General features: G+C 46.7%; 1 protein-coding gene across 15 annotated transcripts in view; it reads left to right on the top strand.

Moving 5' to 3' along the window:
* The window catches only part of RAPGEF1 (Rap guanine nucleotide exchange factor 1), a 113,582-nt gene that overhangs the window by 25,229 nt on the left and 60,856 nt on the right, over positions 1 to 27,497 (top strand). For 12 of the 15 annotated variants that reach the window (XM_035015566.1, XM_035015568.1, XM_035015572.1 and 9 more), the window contains 3 exons: positions 21,074 to 21,213; positions 21,799 to 21,912; positions 26,574 to 26,752. In XM_035015566.1, the coding sequence (XP_034871457.1) occupies positions 21,074 to 21,213; positions 21,799 to 21,912; positions 26,574 to 26,752 (433 nt within the window). The remainder of the gene's footprint in view (positions 1 to 21,073; positions 21,214 to 21,798; positions 21,913 to 26,573; positions 26,753 to 27,497) is intronic. The other 3 variants (XM_035015563.1, XM_035015567.1, XM_035015575.1) reach the window with 1 other exon arrangement.

Below are 27,497 nucleotides of genomic sequence, written 5' to 3' on the forward strand. Positions count from 1 at the left end.
TACCAGCTGCCCATTTGTGACCAGACGACATCCGACACCCATCAAAGGAAGTGGTTTGTTTGGAGGTCGATTAAAGTCTTCTCACTGTGGCCAGTGGTGTTCCTGCAGTGTCTTGCCCGTCTTGGAGACCTTAGCACAACCCTCAAGCTTGGTCAGCTGTGGGTGGGACACAGTGCGTCCGGGCCACGTCAGCCGCCCACACGGGTCATTTCCCCACAGCATGGGAGGCCCCGAAGTTGGGGTGGGAGGTGTGCTCTCGACAGACCCCTGGGCTTCTGAGGCTCTTTTCCTCCTGGCCCTTCTCTCTTTCCCCTGGGTGAGATGCTAAGAATCTCTGGTGGGCAGGGAGCCTTGGAGCAGAAGCTGTTCGGTCTGGGCAGGAGGTAGCTGTAGGCATTTCCTGCCCATACTTTCCTCTTTCGTTTCCCATCCATCATGTGTACTGTTGGCACCCCTCACGCTAGCACCACCGTCCTCTGACCGACGCACGCACTGGTGGCACTTAAGGAGGACATGTGAATGTCATGAGGAAGAGGGCGAGCTGTAGTCACGGTGAGCGGAGTCTGAGTGCAGGCCGTTTCCAAGCACGGTGTAACTCTGCGCCTGGTTACTCGCTCTGAGCCTTGGGTTCTTCATCTGTGAAATGGCCCCTGAGATACTGCCTGCCTGTCAGAGCTGACATAGTAAGTACTCAGTAAACTGTGGGCTGTTTTACGGAGAACATGGTGTGCCATAGGGTGGAGTATAGGCAGTACTTGACTAACACTTGCCTTAAATTGCTCTTTCCCCTCCCTTCCTGTGGCCTCTGTCAGTGTAAGCACCAAGCCTGCACGTTTGGATTTCGCCTTGTGGCAGCTTGCTGTTAAGACAAGGCTGGGGGAGTTCATTTTGTCTAAACATCACCCACACACTGGGGAAAGGATCTTGTTGAAAGGAAGATGACTTCAGGGTGGCTGCCTTCTCACCCTGCGGGTAGCATGCTTAGATTTCTTTCTCATGGCAGGTGAAGGAGGTGTGTGTTGAACGCTGTGCTCTCTCACCCTCTCTAGAACGCACCTCCCAGCACCACTGGGAGGCAGGCAGGCTCCTGGATCCAGCAGGACTCACCTGCCTGGCCCAGGCTGGCCCCGTTCCCTCTCCCCACTCCCTCCCTCTGCCATACTGAGTAGGTCTCCTGATTCACCTTGACCCTCCTGGCCCAGGGCCTTCCAAACATGCTCTTCCCTCTGCCAGAAACTTTTCCTCAGTCCACATCCCCCCTACCCCCTCAAGAAAATGAAAATCTGGCCAACTGCTGTGAATCTTTCAGGCTTTGGTTTAAATCAGGTTTTTTTTGCAGGGTTAAGGGTGGTTGCCCGGGTGGAAGATGGCTTTAGAGCACCCTTTCCTGCCTTACTCTCCCCTCCCCCCGCCCCCATCAGTGTTCCTGCACTTCCACGTCAGCTGCTTGTGCTAGAGCCCTGGCTCCGTCTGCCTCTGGGGGCATCCAGACCAAGGTCCAGGCCTGCAGCACTTGATCTCCGTTGGGTAAGGGGGCCTCGGGCCACTTGCAATGGTGTGTTTCGGGTCCCTTCCCTGTTCCTCCCAAGCATTGGTGTCCTGTCTGCCTGACTCGCTGTTGCACCCCGGGCACCGAGCATTAGGGGCTTGAAAAATGCACTGGGCCATATTACCTCGTACAGTCATCCTCCACAGGGTTCCCTTCTGTCCGAAGAGGAGAGCAGGAATGTGACAGGATCCTCCTTGGCACACAGCCAGCTCAGACTGGGCTTTGCTTATCAGGAGCCTTCTTCACTTGGGGCCGTGTGGAAGCCATCGTCATCCAGGCAGGTGGGGGCAGTGCTGGGGACACTGACATGACTGAACATCATCAGAGGGCTCATGCTTCTCCAAGCTCTGCCATCCCTGAGCCAGCAGGGTTACATCGCTGCCATGTGCCGTTCGTGGCCACAGCCCTGGAAGGGAAAATCCCATAGGAGGAAAAATGTGTCAAAGAAAGTTGGAACCAAAAACACTTTAAAAGGTGACCTTCAAACACGTGCTGAACTTCCTGCAGAGGGTAGACCCGTTTATAGATTCAATCCACTGATTTTCATGCATTTTTCAAACATATCCACTAGCTTTCTGGCAGCTGCATATTTTTATTATTAAGGCGCCCTTTGTTCTGAGGACATTGGGGCCGGCAGAACAAAAACTATCTTTAGGAGATTTAAGTCAGGGTGAGTACACGATGGGCCCAGACGTCCTGGAAGAAAATGAAGTGACATGGTTTTCTCCATGGTCATTTGGTAGCTCCTAGACATTTTTGGTTGAACATCATGGGACTTTCCCCTGTCATTCCTCCTCCTTCCTAAGGAAGGGTTTCACAGACCCCACACAGCTCACATAATAGGAACCTGTGCTTGGGGTTGCAGGATCCTCGGCAGACTGCTTTCCTTCCCAGTTGGCTTTGTTTTCCTGTCCAGAAAATTCAGCGTTTTCCATTTTAAATATAAAAATGTGGTTATCAATTTAGAATGTGTTCTAAGGACTTTGAAGATACTTTTGTTTTCCACTAAGAAAACCTTACTTCGTGGATTGGGGTCAGCATGGAACAAGGAGCCAACCCATTAAGGACCCAGCAGAGTTCAGGCCAGGCCCCTAGGCCAGGCAGTGGTAGCTTTTCAGCCAACCCTCATCTTGGACACTCTGACACCTCAACCCCTCCCCTTTTAGCTTCTGTGCATTTTGTCCAGGTTTGCTTTCTTCTCCTTCTCCTTCTTCTGAGAGAGAAAGAGAGAGGTGTGAGCTGGGGGTTGTGAGGGAGAGGGAGAGAGAGAATCTTAAACAGGCTCGACGCCCAGCGTGGAGCCTGACCTCACGACCCTGAGATCATGTCCTGAGCTGAAATCAAGAGTCGGATGCTTAACCTACTGAGCCACCCAGGCGCCCCAGGCTTGCTTTCTTCTGATTGCAAATATGAACTTGTGTATGCTTTTGACGGACACCTTTTTGTTGACCCACTTCTCTACCCTTGTGAGAATCAATCACTGCCTTAGAGCAATGACTTGAGGACAAAAACCATTTTTTTCCAACACAAAGTAGATGCTAAACAAATATTGCAGCCAGATATAAACAAATATAGCATAAAGCAGAAGGAAGAGCAGTGATTGATCACTTTGGTCCACCACTTCTGGGTGAAATTTGTTGTCCGAAGCACTCATGCACACAGTAGGTCTTCAGAAATATTTACCGGCTTACTTGTGCTCTGAGCCTTGTATTAAAGAGACTTGTTTCAGCCAAATGTCTTTGCTTGGGGTGGCTGGTTAGTTAGAACTTGGTGACTGGGACTAGTAGTCACCCCTTCCCTCCAAGCCCCAGGGCTGTGCTCATGCAGGCCTGTTTTAGGCACAGTGTTTACAAATCCGTCTCCCCATCAGAAGGGGCTTGTCCCGAGGAATGTTTTGATGTGAGATTTGAATTTCCCTGTTAGAGTCCAAGGATGCACCTGCCTGTCACTTTGTGTGTGTGCTAGGCTCTGCTGAGCTTCCCCATCTCCCACTCAAGATTTGGAATTTCTTAACAGTTTCTCTCTTTCCCCCCAGACCTTTGTTCCCCTGGAGGACTAATTAAAGCCCAGGTCCTCCCCCAGAGATCTTGATTCATTAGGTCTGGGTCTGTGTTGGGGGTTGGGGTGGAGAACTGGTATCCTGACCAGCTCCAGCTCATGTTGATGCTTCTCTTCATGACCCAGACCCTTCCCTGCCCTTTACTCTCAGTTGGGAAAAGGATCAAGACACTGTCAGAGAACTAATTCATAGGATTGCAAAGTGAAATTGAACTTAAGTCTTTTAGATTTTTGATACACTTTGTGTACATGATCACAGTATTTCTTACTGTGGGTTGTGGTCAAAAAAGGCCGGAAAGCTACCGTTTGCCTCCACCTTAGAAATGGCCCACCTGCTGACGCTCCACCTGTGCATGACCCTTAGTTCCAGACCCAGAGCAGCAAGGCCGTCAGGGTCCTGCTGACTCTGGGAAGGGACTGGATTTGCAGTCTTGATCACCCCCACAGGCCCCCTGACCAGGAGGATGTGCAGCGTTCTCACTAGGACATGAGGTGTCCTAGTGAGAAAATCCTCCATTCCACACTCCCCAAGGAGAAGGGTCTTCAGCATTTCAAGTTAGTTATGATGGAAATAAATTTCATGAAGTGATATTTAGCCTTACTGCCTTAGTGCCCTCTGATCGTTTCTATTCTGTTTCATGTTTAATCCACGGAATTGGTTTGGGGACTTGCTAATGGGTTGTGACTTGGAGTAAATGTGAACAGGAGAAATAGACCACACATCTCCCCACCTGCGCAGCCGATGCCCTTCTGCTGACGCTCACTCCGTTCCATCTCTCAGAGATGCCTCTCTTACCCAAGGCGACCCTATCTCTTCACGTGTTTCATGGTCATATCCCATAATGTCTGCTCGGCTTACAGCCTTAGGGCTTTCTTCATGAACTTTTCCTGTATCTTTCCGGAAGGAAACCCTTTATTTCTTCAGCATTTGACTTGCTCTGCTGTGTGTTGGAGCTCTGGGTGTATGGTTTTATTTCTCTGTCAGCTTCTAAACCACGTGAGGGCAGGGCCCGTATTCCCGTTCAACCGTGGACCGGACCAGATCTTCTGTGGCACCAATTGCCCAGATGGGGCCGGTGGGAGGAGCTCAGCCAAGTTGTGCTCCATTGTGTCAGTGGCATCGGGGCCCAAATTCAGTTTCTAACCTTGTTTCGCTGGGGAAGTGTATTCTGATTCCAAGCAACTGACTTTGAGCAGACGAGTCTCTGCCTCCCTCCTTCTCCCCTGTGTGGCCTGTGCTTGTTCTTCCTCCTTGGCGTGCTGAGACAGAGGCCTCCTCCTGTGGAAAGTTTTGGTCCTTTACAAAGAACTTCAATTCTGGTCGATGTAAAGGATACATCTGCTCAGAGAGAACAAGGGAAAACGAGATTCCTTCTCGAAAAATGCACATAGTGTCCTGCTCTGAGGATTCTAGAATGAAGCAACTGGATTTTTCCTAAAGGCATTCTTTGGGATGGGGTGGGTTTTTGGAGAGTTCTGAACAAGAGAAAGACTTTGGAGAGAGTTAAAGGAATGTTAATTAGCTGAGTCTAAGACCCAAGAAGGGAGATGGCCAACCAACGAAGAACTGTCTTTTAAAAGCACACATTGTGGGCGCCTGGGTGGCTCAGTCGGTTAAGCGACTGCCTTCGGCTCAGGTCATGATCCTGGAGTCCCGGGATCGAGTCCCGCATCGGGCTCCCTGCTCGGCAGGGAGTCTGCTTCTCCCTCTGACTTTCCTGACCCTCCCCCCTCTCATGCTCTCTCTTTCTCAAATAAATAAATAAAATCTTTTTTTTTTTTTAAGATTTTATTTATTTATTTGAGACAGAGAGACTGAGAGACAGAGAGCATGAGAGGGAGGAGGGTCAGAGGGAGAAGCAGACTCCCTGCTGAGCAGGGAGCCCGATGCGGGACTCGATCCCGGGACTCCAGGATCATGACCTGAGCCGAAGGCAGTCGCTTAACCAACTGAGCCACCCAGGCGCCCTAAATAAATAAAATCTTTAAAAAAATAAAAATAAAAGCACACATTGTGACGCCATTTTGTTATTAATCACAGACTAGAAAGGTATAAATTCATGAGAACTGGGAGGCCTTTTTGACTTTGGAAAGTCCCTTTCTAATGCTTCCTAGCCAAACAGCAACTCCAGCCATCACTCAAATACATATTCTTCCGCAACCCATTGTTTTTGGAATTGTTTAAAAATAGAGTCTTGGGTTCCATCTATAATCCCGCCTCCCAAGGTGAGAGAGCTGGTGCTGTAACCTTAGCCTCTTCCCCATGGGCTAAGAGACTGCCTGAGATTTCACCAGCAGGAGTATTTTTAGACCGGGAGCTAGCACAGCAAGGAGGTCTTTGATGTGCTACTGCCGTGAGTGAGCCATCTTGCTCTTGGACTTTTCCAGAAGGGTGTGATTCACTTTTATAAGCAGTACTGGCCTGAAAGTCTTGTCTTCTACTCTTGTGGTGACTTGCTTACCTGGGCATCAAAGTTGTGAACACATCTAATAAACAGTGTATTTGCTAGGCTTTAGTTTTGGATAGAGGAAGAGCTTATGCTGAGATGTGCCATCTGAGTCGGAGGCCGGGGGCAGGGACGGGGTGGTGGTGCACACAGCCAAACGCAGAGCCCGGTACCTTGTAGGTGCTGGTTTGTTAGAAGTGGAACACTGACTGGAGACAATAGACTATTCGTTCAGGGGACAAAAGAGTACATGAGTCCTTCTCCCAAGCCTGTATTCTGCTCTGTTTGAGCCCTCTTCAGGGTACTTATTCACTTCTCCCTCCCACATTAGGAGACTGGCTGATGTCACTGGGCTCAAATCCAGAGTCTCTCACCTCAGCCTCAGTGTCCCTACCGTGGAGGGTCACTGTGGGGATTAAATGAGAGAGGCCCGTGAGGCGCCCGGGGTGGCGCTAGACTCATGGTCCCGGCTGTTGCTGTGTGGTTCCTCAGTACCTAAGGCCTTCTGCACGCAGAACTGATACATCGGACTGGAGATGAATTGGTTTGGATGTCAGGCTCTAAGCTGATGAAATTCTGGCTTTGACTAAACCAGCGTGTCTCCCGATTTTAGTCCCAGGATGTCGAGGGCCCTCACAGGCTCTGGTGGGTGGTGAGACTGCCTGCAGCTGTGTTTCGTGGAGAATAGCTGGGTGTCACCAGTACCCGAGTGGGCTGGCTTTTTTCCTGGCCCTCTACATGTGTTTACTTATGACTCTGAAGTTGTCTCGTGAGGAGGAGAAATGTCTGGGAGGCCTGGTTGCTACTTTATCAGCCATTACTGAGGAAGGAGCCCTGGACTGGCGTGGTTCAGGATGCCTGAGTCCTGGGCTGGGGGCACATCCGATCCCAGGGCCTCCGCTTCCTCTGCAGGCGGACTTAGGATCCTTTCGAGTTCTCACACCGCATGGAAGCCGAGAGCCCCACCACTCACTTGGCACTTGGCCATTGCTGTGGAGGGATTGGGATTGATCAGCACTTGCTTCTGAATGTGTAGAGCAGAGTAGGGTTGGTTTTTTTCCCCCTATGTATGTCTGGACTGCCATACATAATATTTCCGCCAGAACAGGCCCCCCAGCCACAAACATATTTGAGAGACAGGAACAGAGGGTCAGGGTCCAGGAAGAAACATTCATCGAAGAACAGCTGAGAAGACCCTTTGCTCATTTTGTTCCAGAGAAAAATCTGCTGCCGCTGGTTGGGTGAGACTAAAGCCTACCTCTCCTTCACCCCCACCCCTTACTGCCCTCCACCCACGTGCCTGGGAAGCCAGAAGGATGCCTTTGGAGAAGTGGTCATTTTCAGATCCCTCTGTGGTCCTCAGAGACTTCTGTAGCCTTTTCCAAGCCAGCACCTGTTTGCTGACTCCGATGCTTTTTGTGGGTCCGATGCTTTTTGTGGGTCCCCGTGTGAAATGAAGCCTGGAGCTGTTCTTATAAGCCAAGCCCTTCCTCCTGCCCTGAGGGGCAGGCTGGGTTTTCTTTCAAGGACCCTGGGCCTCAGAGTACTTCCATGGGCACCTAGAGCTGTCCTCCTCCCGAACAGGGCTGTGAGCAACTGAAAAGCCCCTGCCTTTGCTGGTCACGTCTCCATCCTGGGACTCCTCACTCTGTCCTGACGGAGGACTTTTCCCAGCTCTCCCCGATGGGATTAGGAGGCGCTCCATGGAGGGAGGAGCTGTCTTGCTCTTTCTGGACCCTAGCGCTTTGCAGATGTTTGGCATGTAAAGATAAATGGAATGAATGGATGAGTGAGTGAATGTGGATGCCCTGCAGGGCCTGCTCTGTGTTATCTGGTGCACCCTGTTTCCCCAGGTGATAGGCAAGGGGAAGGACTCTCCAGGTGACCCTTGTCCTTTCACTTTCTTCCTTCTCTGCCCATTGAGCGCCTTCTGTAGTATCCCAAGCTGCTGGGGCTTGTGGCTCTCCTCTCCTTCCCCTGTTGCCCGGGAAATAAATAAATATGTACTCGCTGACAAATGAAAATGTTTCTCCCAGAAGGTAGCCTGACAGATAATGAGCTCTCGGGGTCCCTGAGCAGGGCGCGGGCTGCCAAGGCTGACAGAGCCCCGGTGTGTCACAGCCTCCAGTGTTGCTGAGCGCCTGCCTGGGCCCCGTCACTGTGGCCTGGCCCCAAATAAACAGGCCTTCCTGCCCCCAACTTGGGCGGCTTTGCTGGTGACATGATGTTAAAAAAATATGCTCTGAGGCCCTTGAGGAGCATTGTTTGAATTCTAAGCTGGCATCAGTCCTAACGTGCAAGTTCCTCCGAGGGACAGGCAGCTCCAAACAACTCCACCTAAGGGACAAAGGTCAGGGCGGACTCTGCTTCCTGTTGTAGCCAGGATCCTGGATGATGTGGTGCGCTTCGGCCCTGCTTGCTTTCTGCCCAGGGCAGTGGTATGTTTACTCAGAATAAACTGTTATTCCCCCTTGTCTCATTCCCTCCCCCCTCCCTTCTCTCTCAGTCTCTCATCTCTAGAAATAAAACTCTGGAGAAAATGACTAATTCACATCTCTGGATGTCTGTGAAGTCTGTGGCTTTAAGACTCTCTAGGCCATTTCCAAACGGTGATGAGAAAAAATACTTCCTTGGGAGGAGGCCACCCTGGGACGGGCTGACCTTGAATGCTCACAGCACATGTCAGGGCTCCAGTTGCCTTGTCTGCGGGGGGGGGGAAGGGGGGGTGTGGGTGTGTGTGTGTGGGTGATGTATGGGTTGGGAGATGGTGCTGGCGCCCTGTGACTTGGTTTCCTCGTATGTCTAAGGGTAATGAAGACACTCCTTCCAGTGTTAGTGTGAGGGTAGGGGTAACCTAGAGCTCCCTGCACAGTGCCCACTATGGGATGTTTAAAACTGGAGCTGCTGATTTAGCCATTTGATTAGACTCCAGGAGAGAAGCAGCTCTCAAGCCTGGAGGCTCCCCTTTCATCTCCTCTTGGGATATCTGTCCGATATTTGATGCATGTTTGATAAAAGGACTAAGTCTTGGGGAAAACTCTTTGTGTGGATTTATTCAGAGCCCTCTCTGACGGTGTGTGTGAGGGGCTGTGGACCTCTGAAGGGCTTTGCTTTTTTCTCTGAGTGAGAAGAGATGCCACAGGAGGGTTTTGAGCAGAGGGGCAGTGTAACAGGACTAACCTTTTACAAGGATCACTCTGGTTACTGGGCTGAAAAGACTTAGAAGGGCAAGGAGCAGGGGACTATTGGACAGGTAGGTCGTGGTTTAGGCATGAAGTGGCTATGGTTTGGGTCAGGGCATCAGTGGTGCTAGTGCTTATAGGGGTGAGATTCTGAATATACCACTAAGGTGCAATGCACAGACTTTGCTGAAGGATTGGATGGTGGGTGTGAGCAAAAGAACAGAGTGAAAAATTTTGGCCTGAGTCCCTGGAAGGGTAAAGTTTCCTGTTTACCAAGATGAGGTGACAGCAGGTTTGGGAGGGAGTATCAGAAGAGTTTTGTGCTTGCGCTGCCTGATCTAGACATCCAGGGCAATGACCAGGAGCTTGTGTGTGGAAAAAGACCACTCAGCAGTTCAGCAGTGCAGACCTCTTCTCTGTCTGCACAGGTCCCTGGGATTCTCATCTGGTGTCTCGACTTCCTGTGTCATCTTTATGCTACCAGTACTCACATGTATACCTCCAGCCTCCATCTGCCTCCTTACCGCAGACTCATCGATCCAGCCACCTAATTCAGGTTCCCCTGGATATCTGCAGAGGAGGCTTCCTCTGTTGCGTTACAGGGCCTGGCATGGATTTGATGCTCAAGTATTTGTTGAGCATGAATATTGTTATTTCTTAGACTGACCTCATGAATAGGTATTTTTATTATTATACAAAAGTACATTGATTCAGTCTTGGTTAAAAACAAAAGTTATAGGATACAAATGTATTTATATTAAGTTCTTTAAATTTTCCATACAACAAGGGAAAGGAAATTAGAAAACAGTTAATTTACTGGTGATTTAAGATCATAAAAATATTTATATAGGTTCTTTCATTATTTTTACAAAGATGAAACAAAAACTTCCTAAGATATCCACAGATTCTTCCTGAGACACTCAGTGGTGAGTTATTTGGGAAGACACTCATTCTGGACTGTTCATGGTTAAACACATTTGTTTGTTTCAGGGACTAGGATTTCCTTGAATTGTAAATGATCTGTTAATCTGACCCATGTAAAAGTCAAGTGGACTCTTTTAGAAGAACTTTTCCCTTGTGTCTACTTTATTCCAACTTTTTATTGATGTATACCATGAATTAGAAAAGTACATCTGACTTTAAGTGTGCAGCTTGGAGAACTTTAACAAATTGAACACAAGAGTGTAACCAGCTCCAATCAAGAAATAGACTGGAATGCCTGGGTGGCTCAGTAGGTTAAGCATCCGACTTTTGGTTTCAGCTCAGGTCATGATCTCAGGGTTGTTAGATTGAGCTCTGTGTCAGGTTCCACGCTCAGCGTGGAGTCTGCTTGAGATTCTCTCTCTCCCTCTTCCTTCCTCATGCACATGCACTCTCTCTCTAAAATAAATAAATGAATCTTTAAAAAACAAAAAGAGAAATAGACCATAGCTCCCTCCTGTCCCCTGCAGCTTACTCCCCCCCACCCCAAGCATAACTGCTATCTTCACTAGTAAAATCATAGATTAATTTTGCTTGTTTTTGTGTTTGTATAAATGGAATCATACAAAATGTACTTTTGTGTGTGTGCCTTCTTTCTACGTTTGTAAGATGCATCCATATTTTTGTGTGTAGGTGTAGGTTATATGTTCTTACTGCTGCATAGTGTTCCACACATGCAGGTGTCTCAGTGTATCCATTCTCCTGTCAGCAGGCATTTGGGTAGCGCTGCTTTGAATATTCTGGTGTCTGTCGTCCTGTGATTTTCTGTAGGCATTTCTCCAGAGTACACACCTGGGAGTGGGATTACAGGCCCCCGGGGAAACTTGTGTCAGCTGTCATCCCAATTCACCCTCTCCACAGTGGCGGGCGGACACTGCCCATTGCTCTTCATCCTCCTTAGTGCTTAGTGTTTCCTATTTTCTCTTTTTAGCCATTCAAGTATGTATGTAATGGTATCACGTTGTGGTTTTAATTGATTGTTTCCTGGTGACTATTGGAGTTGAGCACCTTGTCATCTGTTGGCCGTTTGGATATCATCTTTTATGAAGTGTCTGTTAAATCCTGAATGTATTTTTAATCATTACCAGTTATGCAAAGAGAACCAAAATGGTGGCTCTATCAGATTTGAGCCCAAATCCAAGGTGAAGCTTGGTTTCTTCTGTAGGTAGTAGGCCTAGCCTCACTCTTCACCCCACCCCTTCTGCCTCTGCCCCGAGCCTCACTCTTTGGCTCAGTCCCTGCTGGTCTGCATCCAGCTCAGGCCTCTGTATGGTATCTTACCTTTGACCTAACAATTCCATTTCTAGGGGCCTGTCTCATTATTACAGGTCTAGAAAGGTAAATATGAGAGTGTTCATCAATTCAGCATGGTTTAAAGAGCAAAAGTTAAAAACCATCATCCAGGTGACTGGTTAAATAGGTTTCAGCAGAACATTATTCCTCCATTAGCTGTGCTCATGTGAAACAATGCCCACAACATATTGTTAAGTTGAAAAATATTTCAGCTCTGCCATATGTACAGTTATGAGGGATTTTTCACTTTCTATGTTACATATTTTTGCAGGGCTTGGATTTTTATAACAAGGTGGTTTTACTATTGTTGCTGGGGAAAAAAATTATATACTACTTCCAGCAGCACCCACAGCAGCTCAGTTACCCGTAGACTGCCTGAACACATGGGTGGTACGAACAGACTTTCATGTCAGAAGCAGCTTAGGTGTTGCAAAACTCCAAATAGTATTTTCCCTCTGTTTTAACATGAAGAGTTCTATATTAAGTAAGACAGAGGATCTTTTAATATGGAAATTGTTGGGAAAAATGAAACATCAGATTGCTTTCCGTTCTACTAGGCTGCGGTTATTTTTAGCTAAGTGTTGGCAGAGGCCTGGCGATGTTATCAGATAACAGTAATGGCCTCCATTTATTGAGCATTTGCTATAGATCACGTCCTTGGCTAAATGCTTGACACACAGGATCATGTTTAATCCCAAGGTTATGCTTTTCTATAGGTGAGGAACCTGCAGCTCAGAGAGGTACACAGTTTGCCCGTGTCTACGCCTGAGCTTGGGTTAGAACAGAGACTGCCTGACTCCAAAGCCCACTCAGCCCGAACTCTTGTCTTTATCTTTACATGAGTCTGTAACATTTTAAGTAAGTAACAGTCTGAAATCCTAGCTTTAAAAAAGTTCTTCCTGGGGCACCTGGCTGGCTCAGTCCATAGAACACACAACTTTTGATCTCCGGCTTGTGAGTTCGAGCCCCACGTTGGGTGTAGAGATTACTTTAAAAAAAAAAAATCTTTAAAAAGTTCTTCCTAATGTCCTCAAGCCACTTCTCCGCTATAGTTGTCCTTTTTACACATTTGGAAAATGGGGGAGTGTGGATTGGTAGGTAGCTTCACATGGAACTCATGTAAGTGGACGAATGGAGGTCCTTCCCGGTTGTGCCACAGTTCTGTACCCTCTACACTGTGGCTAACAAGAAATTGACAGCCATGGTGTTTCTCAGCATAATTCTGGAACTGCCTCAAAGTGTTATCCACCATGACCCTGACATTGTGGTCCCTTGTGTGGCTGATATTTAGAGACTGCCCTTATCCAGAGCGAAATTAAGCCCTGACAGAAACCACTGCTAAGTTGGGATCCCAGCTGCTGCTACAAGTGACATTTGAAAGGCCAGTTGATATGTACATTTGTCAGCCCGGGCAGAGACCGTTGTTAGGCTTGACTGAGGGTCAAGCTGAAAATCTAGGAATGAAATATTGGTCCCGGCAAATGTCTCAGGAAAAAATTGGTGTGACTTTTGGGGCTTGGGGGTTCTGTTGAGATTTGATTCTGTGAGCAGGCTATGTGCCTGTCTTCCAGCCTGTCCTTCCTCTGACATTCATCGGACAGCTGGGTCTGTGTCCTGCCATGGTTGCCCAAGAAAGTGCCTGCCCTTAGTAACACCGTGGCCATTTATACAGAAGCCGTGAGGCTACGTAAGCCACCCTTCCTCTGGAAGAAATGACTAGCAGGTTAGTCATGGGAAGTTCCTGACCTTCCATGGTGTAAATGCCACCCTGAGCAATGGTCTGAGGCTTTTCTTTTTTTTTTTTTTTTAAGATTTTATTTATTTGAGAGAGAATGAGTGAGAGAGAGCACGCACATGAGAGAGGGGAGGGTCAGAGGGAGAAGCAGACTCCCTGCTCAGCAAGGAGCCGGATGTGGGACTTGATCCCAGGACTCCAGGTCATGACCTGTGCCGAAGGCAGTCGCTTAACCAACTGAGCCACCCAGGCGTCCCTGAGGCTTTGTTTTCTTAAGTTCTCTCGATGACCTTTGATGTTGCTCTCACAGGTTTGGTAAATTAGGATAAAATAGCAGCTTATGGCATTTCCTTCTTATGTGAAGGAGGGTTTTTGTTTTCCTTTGGTGAGGTATGGCCATAAAGAAAGTGGACCAGTCTGGCAATCCCAGCTGTTGGTGGGGATATGGAGCAACTGGGACCTTGATAGTGGAATTGCAAAGTGGCACAGCCATTTTGGAAAATCATTTGGCAAAATCCACAAAATTAAATGTAGTATATACTCTATAGATAAGCGGTTCTGTTCACGGCAAGCTCTTGCCCTGTGTTGCAGGAGACATGTGTGAGAATGTTCATAGCAGTATTGTTTATAGAAGCTGCAAACAGCCCAGCGTCCACTGAAAGTGAAAGCACTTATATATACTTGAGCATGGTTAAATGTCCGACCTACCACTGAGTGAAAAAGCAAAAACATGAGAATATTTACAATATATTTCCATTTATGTAAAGTTCACAAAGCTGTAAGTTAAACTATACTTATAAACTGTCAAAAAGGGCGCCTGGGTGGCTCAGTTGGTTGAGCGACTGCCTTCGGCTCAGGTCATGATCCTGGAGTCCCGGGATCAAGTCCCATATCGGGCTCCTTGATCAGCAGGGGGTCTGCTTCCCCCTCTGACCCTCCCCCCTCTCGTGCTCTCTCTCTCTCATTCTCTCTCTCAAATAAATAAATAAATAAATCTTTAAAAAAAAATAAACTGTCAAAAAAAGTAAGGGATGATAAGTACAAAACCAGAATCATGGGGGTGGGGGAAGGCACGCCTGGGTGGCTCGGTTGGTTGAGCCACCAGCTCTTGGTTTCAGCTCAGGTCATGATCTCAGGGTCGTGGGATTGAGCCCCGCGTTGGGCTCCACGCTTATGGCGGAGTCTGCTTGGGACTCTCTCTCTCCCTCTAAAGTGAATAAGTAGATTTTTAAAAAAAAAATCAATCACAGTTACCGGTTGTTGGGAAGAGAGGTATGATCACGAAAGGGCATGTGGTGGCATCTGTGGACTTGATAACTTCCTGCTTCTAGAGCTTTGTTGTCTGATATGGCAGCCACCAGCCACATTTCAAGTACTCGTGGACACAAGGGCTGTCATGTGGGACGGTGCAGATATAGAATATTTCCATCATTGCTCAAAGTTCTATTTGATAGGCTAGGTTGGTGGATGCATGCGTTTAATTCTAAGTCGTATGTGTGTGTGTATGGAATTTTTCAAAATTCTGTTTTAATTTCAGTATCTCTAAAAACACACACATACAAAATCTGAAGTACAACTTTCTAAGTGCAAAGTTGGGGAATAATAAGAGAGTGGTTGATAACGCTGCCTGAGGCTCCAGTAGGGTGGGAGCATCTCTTTGGCATTGGCCTCTACTCCAGATGATTGATACACTTGAGGGACTCAAGAAGTGTGTGCACACATGTGCGTGTTGGTGCCGTTGGCAAGACTTACCTGACAGTCATGCCACCTGTTACTTCCTTCCACCCTGCTGTCACCGGTCGCTGTAGTTTAACTGGCACTCAGATGCATAGTTTGGGTGACCTTGCGTGTCACCTGAAATCTGTGTTGTCAACCAGTTGTTCCAAGGAAAAGATGACAAGCAGCCTCCAAATCAAAATCTGTCCTATTTCCAGAGTTGAGGAGGTTCATTACCATTACAAAGAACCTGCTTTCTCCACTTGATTTGATACCTTGTGTGCTAAAGGTAGCTGTTTTTAGGCTACTAAATACTCCCAGGAGGGAGATTTACTGGTAGATGCAGTTCTTTCTTTAAATGATGATAGGGATTCCCAGCTGTGCCCCAAAACAGACTAGACTTTCAGGCTGAGGTAGAGAGAGTGCTGTAAGACACTTCCTTCCTTCAGTTTGCTCTCAGATGGAGGTGCCCTTACTTGGCCCTTGGGTCATGATCAGGGCTGGCCCTGTAAGTGCAGGAACCTGAGAGGCTTTGGGGGGGCCCATCGTGCCTTGCTTGCATACCCCAGTTCTGCCCTGGTCATGATGGCAGGGATGTGAATCTGGCCTGTCCGGACAGCAGCTCAGAGTTGCAGACGGGCAAAAGTGGAAGTTGAATCGCCCAGCCCAGGTCTCTGGAGGTCCGTGACCACCAGAGAAACCGTGCATCCTGCCTAGACTTCCCCATTTGTGTCTGCTTTTCTGGCTCTGCTTTCAATCTTAGTTGCTCTGGTGGAAGTCACACGGATTAGTACATTACTCTAACATCCCATCTGGCTGGGGAACCTGCCTGGTCAGTGCTGTGATTGTAGGGACACTGAGGCAGGCAGCAGTATGGGCAAGGCAGAAGAGACGTGCAACCACAGAGGGGAATAGATCGAGACTTCTGGTCCGTGCTAGAGGAAGAGGAGGATGGCATTTGTAAGGCCCTCAGTTACTTAGGGTCATAACTTAAAAAAAGTTCAGTGCTGCACAATAGCCTGATTCAGATCTGTAAGCAGATGGGAGATGAAAATTCAGAGTTTGACCAACCTTGCTACCCATCCAACTCGTCTAGTTTGGTTAGCTCCCAGTATGGAGGCAGCATGTGCCCGGCACTTGGATAAGAACCTCACTGCGTTATCCACAGGCAGCGCTTCATTTATTCCACATCACGTCGGCCATCTCAAGAACAGTGTCATCAGCCCCGTTTTCCAGACAAAGAAACCTTGTTTCTTTCTCAACGACTTGGAGAGGTGACTTTGAAGTATTTTAACCCAAACGGTCTGACTACAGAGCTCACCCTTTTAACCGCCGTGTGTATGATTAGACTGGTCACATCATTTTGAAGTATAAAGAAGGAAGTATAAACTGTATAGGGGACCCACCCTGCTTGGGTGGAGAAGAAGAGGCAAGGTAGAGGGAAGATGGAGAAACTGCACCATGCCAGTTTACCTGCTTTGAATCCCAGGGATGACCGTGGCATGTAAGGGCAGGTGCTGAGAGCCCCTCCTTACCCTGTTCTGTGTGAGGAGAGAGGTGCACCAGCTTCCTGTGGATTCCTGTACACCTTTGGGGTCCAAGAGGGGCTTCCTGCTGGCAGGCAGACAGCTGCAAAACCATGTTTGGTTTGACTCTGCATGTGAACGAAGGTCAGGCTCTGACTTTTCTCTTTGGTCTGGAGTGCAGTGGGCTTCTACGTAGTTTGCAGAGAGCAGATAGTTTATCTGATCCTGCCTGCCACCTGGAAGGTCTTGACAAAGGAATTGAACCTTGTCCCTATGAAGTCACATGGGATAATAATAGACACGTGACAGGCCTGTAGCACAGGGTGCTATGTCATCTGTTTGGAAGGGTGTTTTAGTAGTAAATAGCTGGAAAAATTGAAAGGGGGTGACTTGTAGTTTTAGAACTACGAAGTATTTATTTTTCTTTTGCATGGGATCATGTTCTGTTCCCTAATTGTCAACCACTTTCAAGTATTTTCTGTGAATTTCAGTATCAAAAGAAGCAGTCCAGTTTGTGGGGTATTCCCTGATTGGTTGATGGTTCATCTGTTGAGTGACTGTTTACTGAGCATCTTCTATGGGCCAGGTACCATGTCAGCATGGGGGGTGCAGGTGTGAACAGGACAGGTGTGGTCCTCGGTGAGTTTGCACATAAATAAATCACTTAATAAGATCGTTTCAGACACTGGAAAGCACTGAGGTAAATGGTGAGAGGAAGTAATTCCTCCGTGGGCTTTTGCTTTTTTTTAAAAAACAGCTTCATTGATACAGACAGACACACTTGACTCATTTAAAGTGTAGAATTCAGTGTGTGTGTGTGTGTGTGTGTGTGTGTGTGTGTGTGTGTAGCAATTCGCTGGGTTTCGGTGCATCCATCACGAGATTCTCATTTTAGAACATTTATGTCCCCCCACCAAAAGAAACCTCATACTCCTTAGCAACCCATCTCCTTCCCTCTCCCATTCCCTCTTTCTTAGCCACTAATCTACTTTCTGTCCCTATAAATTTGCCTATCCTGGACATTTCCAATAAATGGAAGGTACAATAAGTGGTCTTTGTACTGGCTTCTTTCACTTAGCATAATTTTATCAAGATTTCATCCATGTTGTAGGGGGTGTCAGGACGTCATTTCTTTTTATTGTCAGGCAATATTCTGTTGTATGGGTATGCCACATTTTATTTATCTGTTCCTGGACATTTGAGTTATTTCCACCTATCGATTCTTACGAATAATGCTGCTGTGAACGTTTGTGTACAAATCATATGGATGTATGTTTTCATTTCTCTTGGGTATATGCCTAGGAATAGAATTGCTGGGTCGTCCGGTAACTGTTTGACCTTGTGAGGAACTGCCAGATATTTTCCACAAGCCGCTGCACTATTTTACATTTTAGCAGCAGTGTAGGAGGGTTCCAGTTCCCCAACTGTCAGCAACACTTGGTTATTACGTGTCTTTTTTTATTATACATAGTGGGTTTGAAGTAATAACTTATGTTGGTTTTGGCATTTCCCTGATGACTAATGATGTTGAGCATCTTTTCATATGTTTATAGCTCATTTGCGTATCTTATTTGGAGAAATGCTTATTGAAATCCCTTGGTCATTTTTAATTGGATTATTTGTCTTTTGTTGTTGAATTATAAGAGTTATTTATGTTTTCTGTATGCAGATCCTTATCAGGTGTATGACTTGCAAATATTTTTTCCCGTTCTGCAGTTTGTCTTTTCATTTTCTTGGTGGTATCATTTGCAGCACAGACATTTTAACTGATAGATAATATCATGTTAGGTTCAGATATACAACATAATGATTTGATATTTGTAGGTATTGCAAAATGATGACCACAGTAAGTCTAGTTTAAAATTTCACATTTTTTTTAAAGATTTTATTTATTTATTTGAGAGAGAGAGAGAGAATGAGAGACAGAGAGCACGAGAGGGAGGAGGGTCAGAGGGAGAAGCAGACCCCCCGCCGAGCAGGGAGCCCGATGCGGGACTTGATCCCGGGACTCCGGGATCGTGACCTGAGCCGAAGGCAGTCGCTTAACCGACTGAGCCACCCAGGCGCCCCCAACAAATGTAATTTTATCTTTTTTTTTTAAAGATTTTATTTATTTATTTTAGAGACAGAGCACAAGAGCGGGGAGCGGGAGAGGGAGAAGCAGACTCCCTGCTGAGCAGGGAGCCCGATGTGGGACTCAATCCAGGGACTCCAGGATCATGACCTGAGCCGAAGGCAGTCACTTAACCAACTGAGCCACCCAGGCGCCCTAAAATTTCACATTTTGATGAAGGTCAATTCATCTGATTTTTCCGTTGTCACTTGTGCTTTTGGCATTCTGAGAAACCATTACCAAACCAAGGTCACAAAAATTTTATCCCTATGTTTTGTTCTAAAAGTTTATAGTTTTAACTCTTACATTCAGGTCTTTGATCCGTTTTGAATTAATTTTTGTATATGGTGTGAGGTAAGGGCCCAGATTCATTCTCGTTCTTTTGTATGTGAAATATCCAGTCATACCAGCACTATCTGTTGAAAAGAAATTCATTCCTCCATTGAATGGCCTGACATCCTTGTTAAGAGTTGATTGGCCGGGGACGCCTGGGTGGCTCAGTTGGTTAGGTGTCTGCCTTTGGCTCAGGTCATGATCCCAGGGTCCTGGGATCGAGTCCTGCCTTGGGCTCCTTGCTCAGTGGGGAGCCTGCTTCTCCCACTGCCTGCTCTGCCTGCTGCTCCCCCTGCTTGTGATCTCTCTGACAAATAAGTAAATAAAATCTTCAAAAAAAAAAAAATTGATTGGCCATAGACACATGGCCAATTTATTCTGGACTCTCAGTTCCATTCCATTGTTCTATATGCCTATCCTTATGCCAGTACCATGCTGTCTTGATTACTGTAACTTTTTAATAGTAAGTTTTAAAGTCAGGAAGCATGAGTCTTCTAATTTTATTCTTATTTTCCACATTGTTTTGGCTATTCTGTGTCCCTTATATTTCCATGCTTATTTTAGGATTAGATTATCAATTTCTGCAAAAAAGCCAGCTGGGATTCTCATAGGGATTACATTGAATCTGTAGATCAGTTTGGGGACTATTGACATTTTAATAATATGAATCTGAATTCATGAACATGGTATTATGCCTTTGCATTTATTTAGATTGTCTCAATTTCTTTCAACAATGCTTTGTAGTTTTTAGTATTTCTCTTGTACTTTCTGTGTTAAATTTATGCCTAATTATTTTATTCTTTTTGATGATATTGTCAGTGGAAGCTTTTTGTTTGTTTTTGTTTTGTTTTTATTGAAGTGTAGTTGATATGCAATGTTTTATTAGTTTCAGGTGTACAACATAGTAAATGTTATGCTGTGCTCACCACAAGTGTAGCTACCATCTGTCACCATACAGCGCTATTACAGTATCATTGACTATATTCCCTATGCTGTACTTTTAATTCCAATGGCTTATTCATTCCATAACTGGAAGCCTGTGTCTCCCACTCCCTATCCCCCATTTTGCCCATCTTCTCATCCCCCTTCCCTCTGGCAGCCACCATCAGTTCCCTGTAGTGTAAATGGAAGTTGTTGTTTTTTTTTTTTTTTTTTTTAAGATCTTATTTATTTATTTTAGAGAGAGAGGAAGAAAGAGAATCCCAAGCAGACTCTGTGCTGAGCACGGAGCCCTACACAGAGCTCTGTCTCACGACCCTGAGATCATGACCAGAGCCAAAATCAATGGTTGGACACTTAACCAACTGAGCCACCCAGGTGCCCTAAATGAAACCTTGTTAAAATTTCATTTTGGAACATTCATTTCTACTGTATAGAAATCCAACAGAGTTTTGTATATTGATCTTGTATCCTATGACTTTACTGAATTGGTTTATTAGTGCTAATAGTTTTTTAGTGAATTGCTTAGGATTTTCCATATACGAGTTCATCTACAAATAGAGTTTTATGTCTTCCTTCCCAGGCCAGATGACTTTTGTTAGGGTATTGGGAGTTTAGTATTGAATAGGAATGGTGAGATTGGACACACTGGGCTTGTTCCTGATCTTGAAGAGAAACCATCCAGTCTTTCACTATGTTCCAGAGGATTTTGAACACCTTAGTGCTATTTCAGTCTCCAGTGCCAACTCTGAGGCCTTGCCCATGATGCTTGTTGCTGTCCCCTAAACTAACAAAAATGAGGAGGTTGATTCAAAAGGGCCTTCCTTTCCAGTTCATACATCCTACACTTTTGTGATTCTGCTTTGATGTTCTTGATTCTTAGCCAGTTCCCTTAGACTTCAGTTAGCTCATCATATAGACTCTATAGAGAGGACACTGGAAATATTTGCAAATTCTTTTTCCATAGCCATTTTGACTGCCTTTGACTTCCACAATTCTGAACAGCCTAATTTAGATGGAAATTGCAGGAATTAAAACATGTAAGCAGAAGGTTTCAATAGATCCATCTTTCCTTTCCTTTGTAACTAAACAGCCAGGGAAGAAGATTTGTTTAGGGATGACACTCATTTTCACAAAAGGTCAGCGGAGCACGACTCCTTCCTACCCTGCTTCTAACCATTAGTACCCTCCTTGTTTTCAGACTCTCAGCGTTCTCATCTCTCCTCCTTCACCATGAAGCTGATGGACAAATTCCACTCGCCCAAAATCAAGAGAACGCCATCAAAGAAGGGAAAACCAGCTGAGGTGTCTGTGAAAAATCCGGAGAAGCCTGTGAGCAAAGTAAGCCGACTCTCTCTAGGTGTTCCTCCTGGCCTTCGCCTACTTCAAGCAGTATGAGTTTGTGCTGTTTTTAAGTTCATTCCCTGGGGATTCAGCTTTCAGTGCAGAACACCTCCTCCATAGCATTCCATGCTTCCAGGCAGGGGCCTTCAGCGTCCTTGTGAAATATGAGCCTTTAGGATGGTGAGTGTTTCTCCTGTTAATCAGAGTCGAGTTCATTCGGCTAGAACAGTTCTCCTTTTCCAGATGTGTCATCCTCTGGGCATGTAAAACAGCTCAGTGCACCATGTTTATACCTCACAATGCTGCCTCCCTGCCCCAGACAGCCCCGTGTTGCCCTGGCACGCACACACTTAGAGGGAGGTTTGTTACGTCCAGAACATCCTTCATTTGGCTTTAGGGCCCATGCTCTGAGACATGCCAAATCCTTGAAACCCGGCCAAGGATGTCCTCAAGCGCAAGTAACCTCAGCAGGGCCAGTCAAGCCAGATATGTCGACACAGCAGCAGATATTCACCAGCCCCTCCCTTCAGCCTCGAACGGCCATTCCAAGCTCTGTAGGAATCCAGGTTTCCTCTCTTCCAGGAGGCAACAGACAGATTTCTACCAGAGGGCTGCCCCCTCCCCTTGGATCTGGAGCAGCAGACAGTAGAGTTTATGTCCACCAGTGCTGTGGCTTCCAGGTCTCAGAGGCAGAAGGTCAGTGTGACGCTAAGAACAATTGGGTTTGCCTTGCCTTCTACTGCAGAATCCTGGGCCATGGTTTTGGGGATGGAAAGAAAAATCTGTTACAATATCCTTGTGTTCGGTTGGGTGGCGGCTGTGGGCTTCACTGTTCAGGAAACAGTCCAAGGGGCCTTGGGTAAAAGTAAGAGTTTATCCAAGCCTCTGTGGTCTTTGGAGAGAGCGCAGCACTCCATGACGGAAGCTTGGGGGTCCTTTCTGGGGTTGGTTTGGGTGTGCCGCTTGGGTCCATTGGGTTCTGGGGGAAGTGGGTGAGTCTCATCTCTCAAGACCAGCTCTTCATTCCTTGAGTTGCTCCGGCGATCTGAATAGTTAGGACAGGGAGGAGTATCTGCAGTAGAAGGTGCTGTGTTAGACATCTAGCAGGACTCGGGGTGGTGAGAGTGCACAGAACCAAGTACTCAGAACCAGGGACGCCTTTTGTGCTGCTAACATTTGTCCAGACTTTCCTTAGCCTCGTGCGTGCTCAGTGCTTTGCGCTTACTTACTCTCTTACTGAACACTCATAACAGCCCTGGGAGGTGGAAACTTATTTTGCAGAAGCGGAAACTGAGGCTGTAGAGGTAGGAAGCATTAGCTACCGTCACGCAGGAAGAGGCAGTGAAGCTGACTTGAGCTCAGGCCGTCTGACACCCAAGTCAGTACCCTCGGGACGCTACATTTCCTCTTTATGAAAGCCAGAATTTATGTTGGAATGTCCCACAAATCCAAGTGGTAACTCTCACACAACAAACCAGAAAAACAAAATTAACCTTAACAATGTAAAATAAAAAGAAGCCTGTAGAGAAATACATCCTAATGCTCCAGGGATTGTCCGCAGCATGGTCTTGTCACGGCCACCAAGTGACCGCCACCGGCAAACACTGCCCTGTTACATAAGCGCAGAATTCTTGAATTTTGCAGTGTACCTCTGTTTTTGTTTTTATCTTGACCAGAATATCCTAAAGTTCTAGTTAAAAGTGGAGAACATTAAAGTCTGAAGTCCAAAAGTCTTTTGTTGAATAACCCTTTTCCCTCCCATCCAAGTACTAACCAGGCCTGCCTCATCTCTTAGCAAAAAGAGGCTGAAGAAGAAGAGTAAAAATGTTCAGTGTTTGCCAGATTGATGAAATCCCAGACTGCAGAGTAGGAAAGTAGAAGATTTGGTGTGCACCATAGTTACTTTCTGGTTCAGTCTGTTTAACAATCTCTTGGAGCTGAGTTTGGTTAAAAAAAAACAAAACAAAAACCCCAAGCAGAGGGTCCGTGGCCATGTAGCGCAGTGCAGACGGCCCAGAGTAAAGCGACTTAGAACAGCCGTGTTCTGCTAGTTAGTGCTGTAAGAGACTGTCTCAGCCACTCAGTGCTTGGAGCTTTCCCCCTTTCTTCATCACTCCCAAGAGAGGTCGTGGGGGGACATTCAGTGCGAAAGTGTCCTTCACTCAGTGTGGGTTCCTGCAAATTCCAGGGGACGTTGGCAATGTATGGAGACATTTTTGGTTGTCACCACTAGGAAGGTGAAGCAGGTGCTACTGGATCTGGTGGGTAGAAGCCGGGGATGCTGGTGAACAGCCTACACAGGACAGCCCTCCCTACACCAGAGAATTATCCACCCCAAGATGACAGTAGAGCCGCAGCTGAGAACCCGTGGTGTAGCAGGGGAGTGTAGGTATAGTCTTTACCAGGAAAGAATGTTACTCCGGTTGTTGGTTGTCACCCTTTAAGGGTTGAATTACTCTGCTCTGCCCCAAGTCAGCTGCCCGAGACCATGTGAGTACAAACGTCCTGTTTAGTGAAAGCCCACAGGCAGAACTGGAAATCTTGGGGAATCTGCCAACACATGTGAACTTAGAAGATGCTGTCGGAGAAATCTGAAAATACGTCTGTCATTTGCTCTCATCATTATTGATTACTTATTAGCTCTCTTACCTCTTAGAGAATATTTCCATATATGTTCTCATTTTAATCCCAGTTTATATGCATGGCATTCCCTGTTTTGTTTTGTTTTGTTTTTTATTTATTTTTAAGTAGGTTCCACATCCCAACATGGGGCTTGAACTCATGACCCTGAGATCACAAGTCACGTGCTCTAACTGCCCGGGCCAGCCAGGCGTCCCAGCATTCCCTGTTTAAATACAGGGGAAACTGCAGCTCAGTAGATCACAGATTCAAATTGATCTACAGCTTCCTGAAGGTCTCTCTTTGGCCAGGCCCTGTCCTAGGTGATTGCACATGCTGTCCTATTTACTCCTCACCATAACTGCGTGCAAAAGCTTTTTATTATTCCTCATATACAGAGTTTGGGCTCTGGCCCAAGTTTTCTCCATCAAAATCTGGTTTTATTTTATGAACTACTTCCATGTGCTTTCTCATTCACTTCCCCACATCAGGCTCTTTCGATTACCCAGGTTAGGTATTAGCCTCCCCATTTTTGCAGATGAGGAGCGTGAAGCCAGTGGTCCCCGAGCCCCGCAGTGGCTTTGGGTCTAGGCCCTGCCCCAGCACCGCGACCCTCAGGTAGTTTCCGGGTTTGTGGACGGCAGGAGGGGATGCCCCAGTACAGCCGGGCAACTTCAGCAGAGCTAAGGCTTTGGGCTCCCAGTTCTAGCACGTGCTCCATCTAGATGTCTCTCTCTAAACTCTCCGACTGCTGGCTGCACTTGCAAGATGCCAGAGTTGAACAGCCAAAGCTGTTCTGGAGTAGAGGGACTGTGAACGGACAGTTGATTCTGGGAGTGCAGTTTGCTGGAGGGTTAATGGATGAAACCTGACGCTGCTAAGTTGTCAGCTCCTTTAGTAGGAGCCCAGGGCAGCCTGGCTCTCCAGTGGCTTGTTTGATCTCTCTGCAAATGACAGGAAGATTCTTTGTGCTCAGAAGTACCTTCCTGCCCCTTTTGGGTGCCCCCCATCTCCAGGTCAGCCCCCTTCTTCCTAGCAAACCTGATGACACATTTTCTTACAATGTTTCCTGATTCTTCCCCATCTTTCATCATCCCTGGCTCCAGACACATCCTGATGTGCTGAGATGGCAGGGCTGTGGTCAGGGTCCTCTAGCCAGACTGGCCAGCTGGGGTTTCAGTCACATTGATGTCTGGGTATGATTCCTTCATAGTCACGTTCTTCCTGGCCCCGGCAGAAAGCTCTTGTCCATGAGATGGGAAAGAAGAGCCTGGCTTCTTGGAAAAAGTAAATAAATGTGTCTGGTCGTAAAAAACAGAGAAAAGGTAAAGCGGCCAGTGATGGGGGTGGGGAAGGGGTGCTCCCCCACTTAGAGAACCTCATATTTGGGGTCTGTAGACCACCTTTGGGGAAGTACCCCATTGAGAGAAAGTGAATCGGGTCTTCGGAAGTTGCCTGACCAAAGAAGCTATTTCCTTCTTGATCCCATTTGTATATTTGTCTTTTGATATTCCCACGCATTAAACATGCAATTTAAATAAATTTAAATCGACATTTCCCCATCGTTTAAGAAGAAAAGAGCTAGTGTTCAGAATCATAATCACTTCTTATTACATACCATTTATTTATCTATTTACAGATTATTGTTGAAATCAACTTTTTCTAGAATGTTCTTCTTGCCCTTGGTCGCTGTATTCATTGGACCCCAAAGAGCCCACAGGTGGCAGTTTTCCTCATATACAGGGATCTTAATTTGCACTGGACATGTAATCAGTTTCATTTGGGTAGGGTATCTGTTTTATAGGTCGTCCTTGATCTCCCTTCCCTGCCAGCCAGCTGGGACCCAGGTCGCTGACATTAGGGCCAATAGAGAGAGAGGTTGGGGAAGGGAACTGAGGGGTGTATGTGCCCACTGACTGTGGATTCGAGGTATCCTGTAGTCACAGAGAAAAGATTTGGGCATGAGAATTTGAATGCTGGTAAGTGTAGGGCTCTGTATGTTATTTTCCTCCTAGCTGGGCTTTCTTCGGGAGCAGAAGGACTGTGAATGCTGTTTGCATTTGGTGCACGAGTAGTGATTGAACCATTACCACCTGCTCCAGCTTCTTTGCCTTTTCACCTCCGAGCATCCGCCCCTTCTAACCCTGGGGTTTCCAGACCCTTTGAGAGAGCCATGTCATTTCATTGAGAGGGGGCTGCATCTTTGGGTTGAATGTGAGAATCTAGTGAGGGGTCCTGGAAAAATGGGTTTTGAACACAAATGCCTCTGCCTATCTTATACAGTCCCTCAGATCTTTGAAAGGCCTGGGATCTCTTGATTTGATTTACTGGATAGATACGCACCATGATGAGACCTAACTGTTGGTTCTCTAAGCTTCCTACAGCCATCAGCAAATTAGTCCTCCCTAGGCTTCATGAGATTAGCGGTGCTATCTCAGTGTGGTAGAGGAAGAGAAGCAATTTTCAAGACCTCAGGCCACATCAGTCTGTACGAGGAAGGGAATTCAGGAGTATCTCAGTGAACTTTCCTGGTCCAAGCTCCCTTCTCCTTCCTTCAAGCCTAGCCTCTGTATCCTGATTGCAATCCTTAGAAAGTAATTTGGCTTGGTTTCTGCAGCAAGAAGCTTTTTCTGTTTGCATCAGTCTCAAGCTAGTTTATAGCAAATCGTACTTTATTTTTTTCAAAATAGCTCCCGTTAATCTCTCTCCTCCCTCCTATGCTTAACATTTCCTTTCAGAACCTGAGCTGGCTGGAAGAGAAAGAAAAGGAAGTTGTTAGTGCCTTGCGCTACTTTAAGACCATTGTGGACAAAATGGCTATTGATAAGAAGGTGCTGGAGATGCTTCCAGGGTCAGCCAGCAAGGTGCTGGAGGCCATCTTACCCCTGGTGCAGAGCGATCCTCGAATTCAACACAGGTGAGTTGCCCTGAAGTCCTTGGCTGTATCAGAGCAAGGGAGGCCTACGGGCATCTTGGTTTGGGGGCACTTCAAACTCAGGGCTTCTAGGAATAGGGGAGAGTGTTGGGAGGGAAAGGAGCCCCATAGCTATGACTTGATGCTCTCCCAAGGTTGAGGTTGATGTTGCTCATGAGGCCTTGACACTGAGGGAGATCTCTCCCCTTGCTAGCGATGGAGCCACAGGGTAAGTCTGTGACTGTTTCTTTGCCTTAGGTCATTGGCAATAATCACATTAAGATTTGGACACGTATCTCACACCCTTTCTTGGGTTTATTGCAGCATTAAATCTTATTAATATCTAATCTGGTAGAGACCTTGACTGCTTAGCTGATTAGGCCAAAAGAGGTAGAAAAGAATCCCATTAGAGCATGGATTCATGAGACATTTAACCGTGTCAAGCCAGGATCTCCCAGACAGCGCCTCGAGTCACTGGAAGCCAGGTATGTGGGGTAGAGTCCGTCTTCGTCCCAGAGAGCTTTTGTGGAGGAACGATTTTAATGCTAGAGTGCATTTTCCCCCTAAAGGTTGGGAGCAGCTTGCGCCCATATCTATTGTTAAGTACAGAAAGGAAAGGAATATTAAATGTAATCTTAAGTGAGAGCCTAGCAGGCGCTTTTCCTTTGAGAGGCTGTCAGATGCCTGCTGGCTTTGTGTTTCTTTTCCGGTACCTGCTCAGGATAAACACATCTCTGTTTTCAGTTCC

The sequence above is a fragment of the Mirounga leonina genome, unplaced genomic scaffold (genome assembly GCF_011800145.1).
Source record: "Mirounga leonina isolate KUSES-001 unplaced genomic scaffold, KU_Mleo_1.0 Mir_170, whole genome shotgun sequence".
NCBI lineage: Eukaryota > Metazoa > Chordata > Mammalia > Carnivora > Phocidae > Mirounga > Mirounga leonina.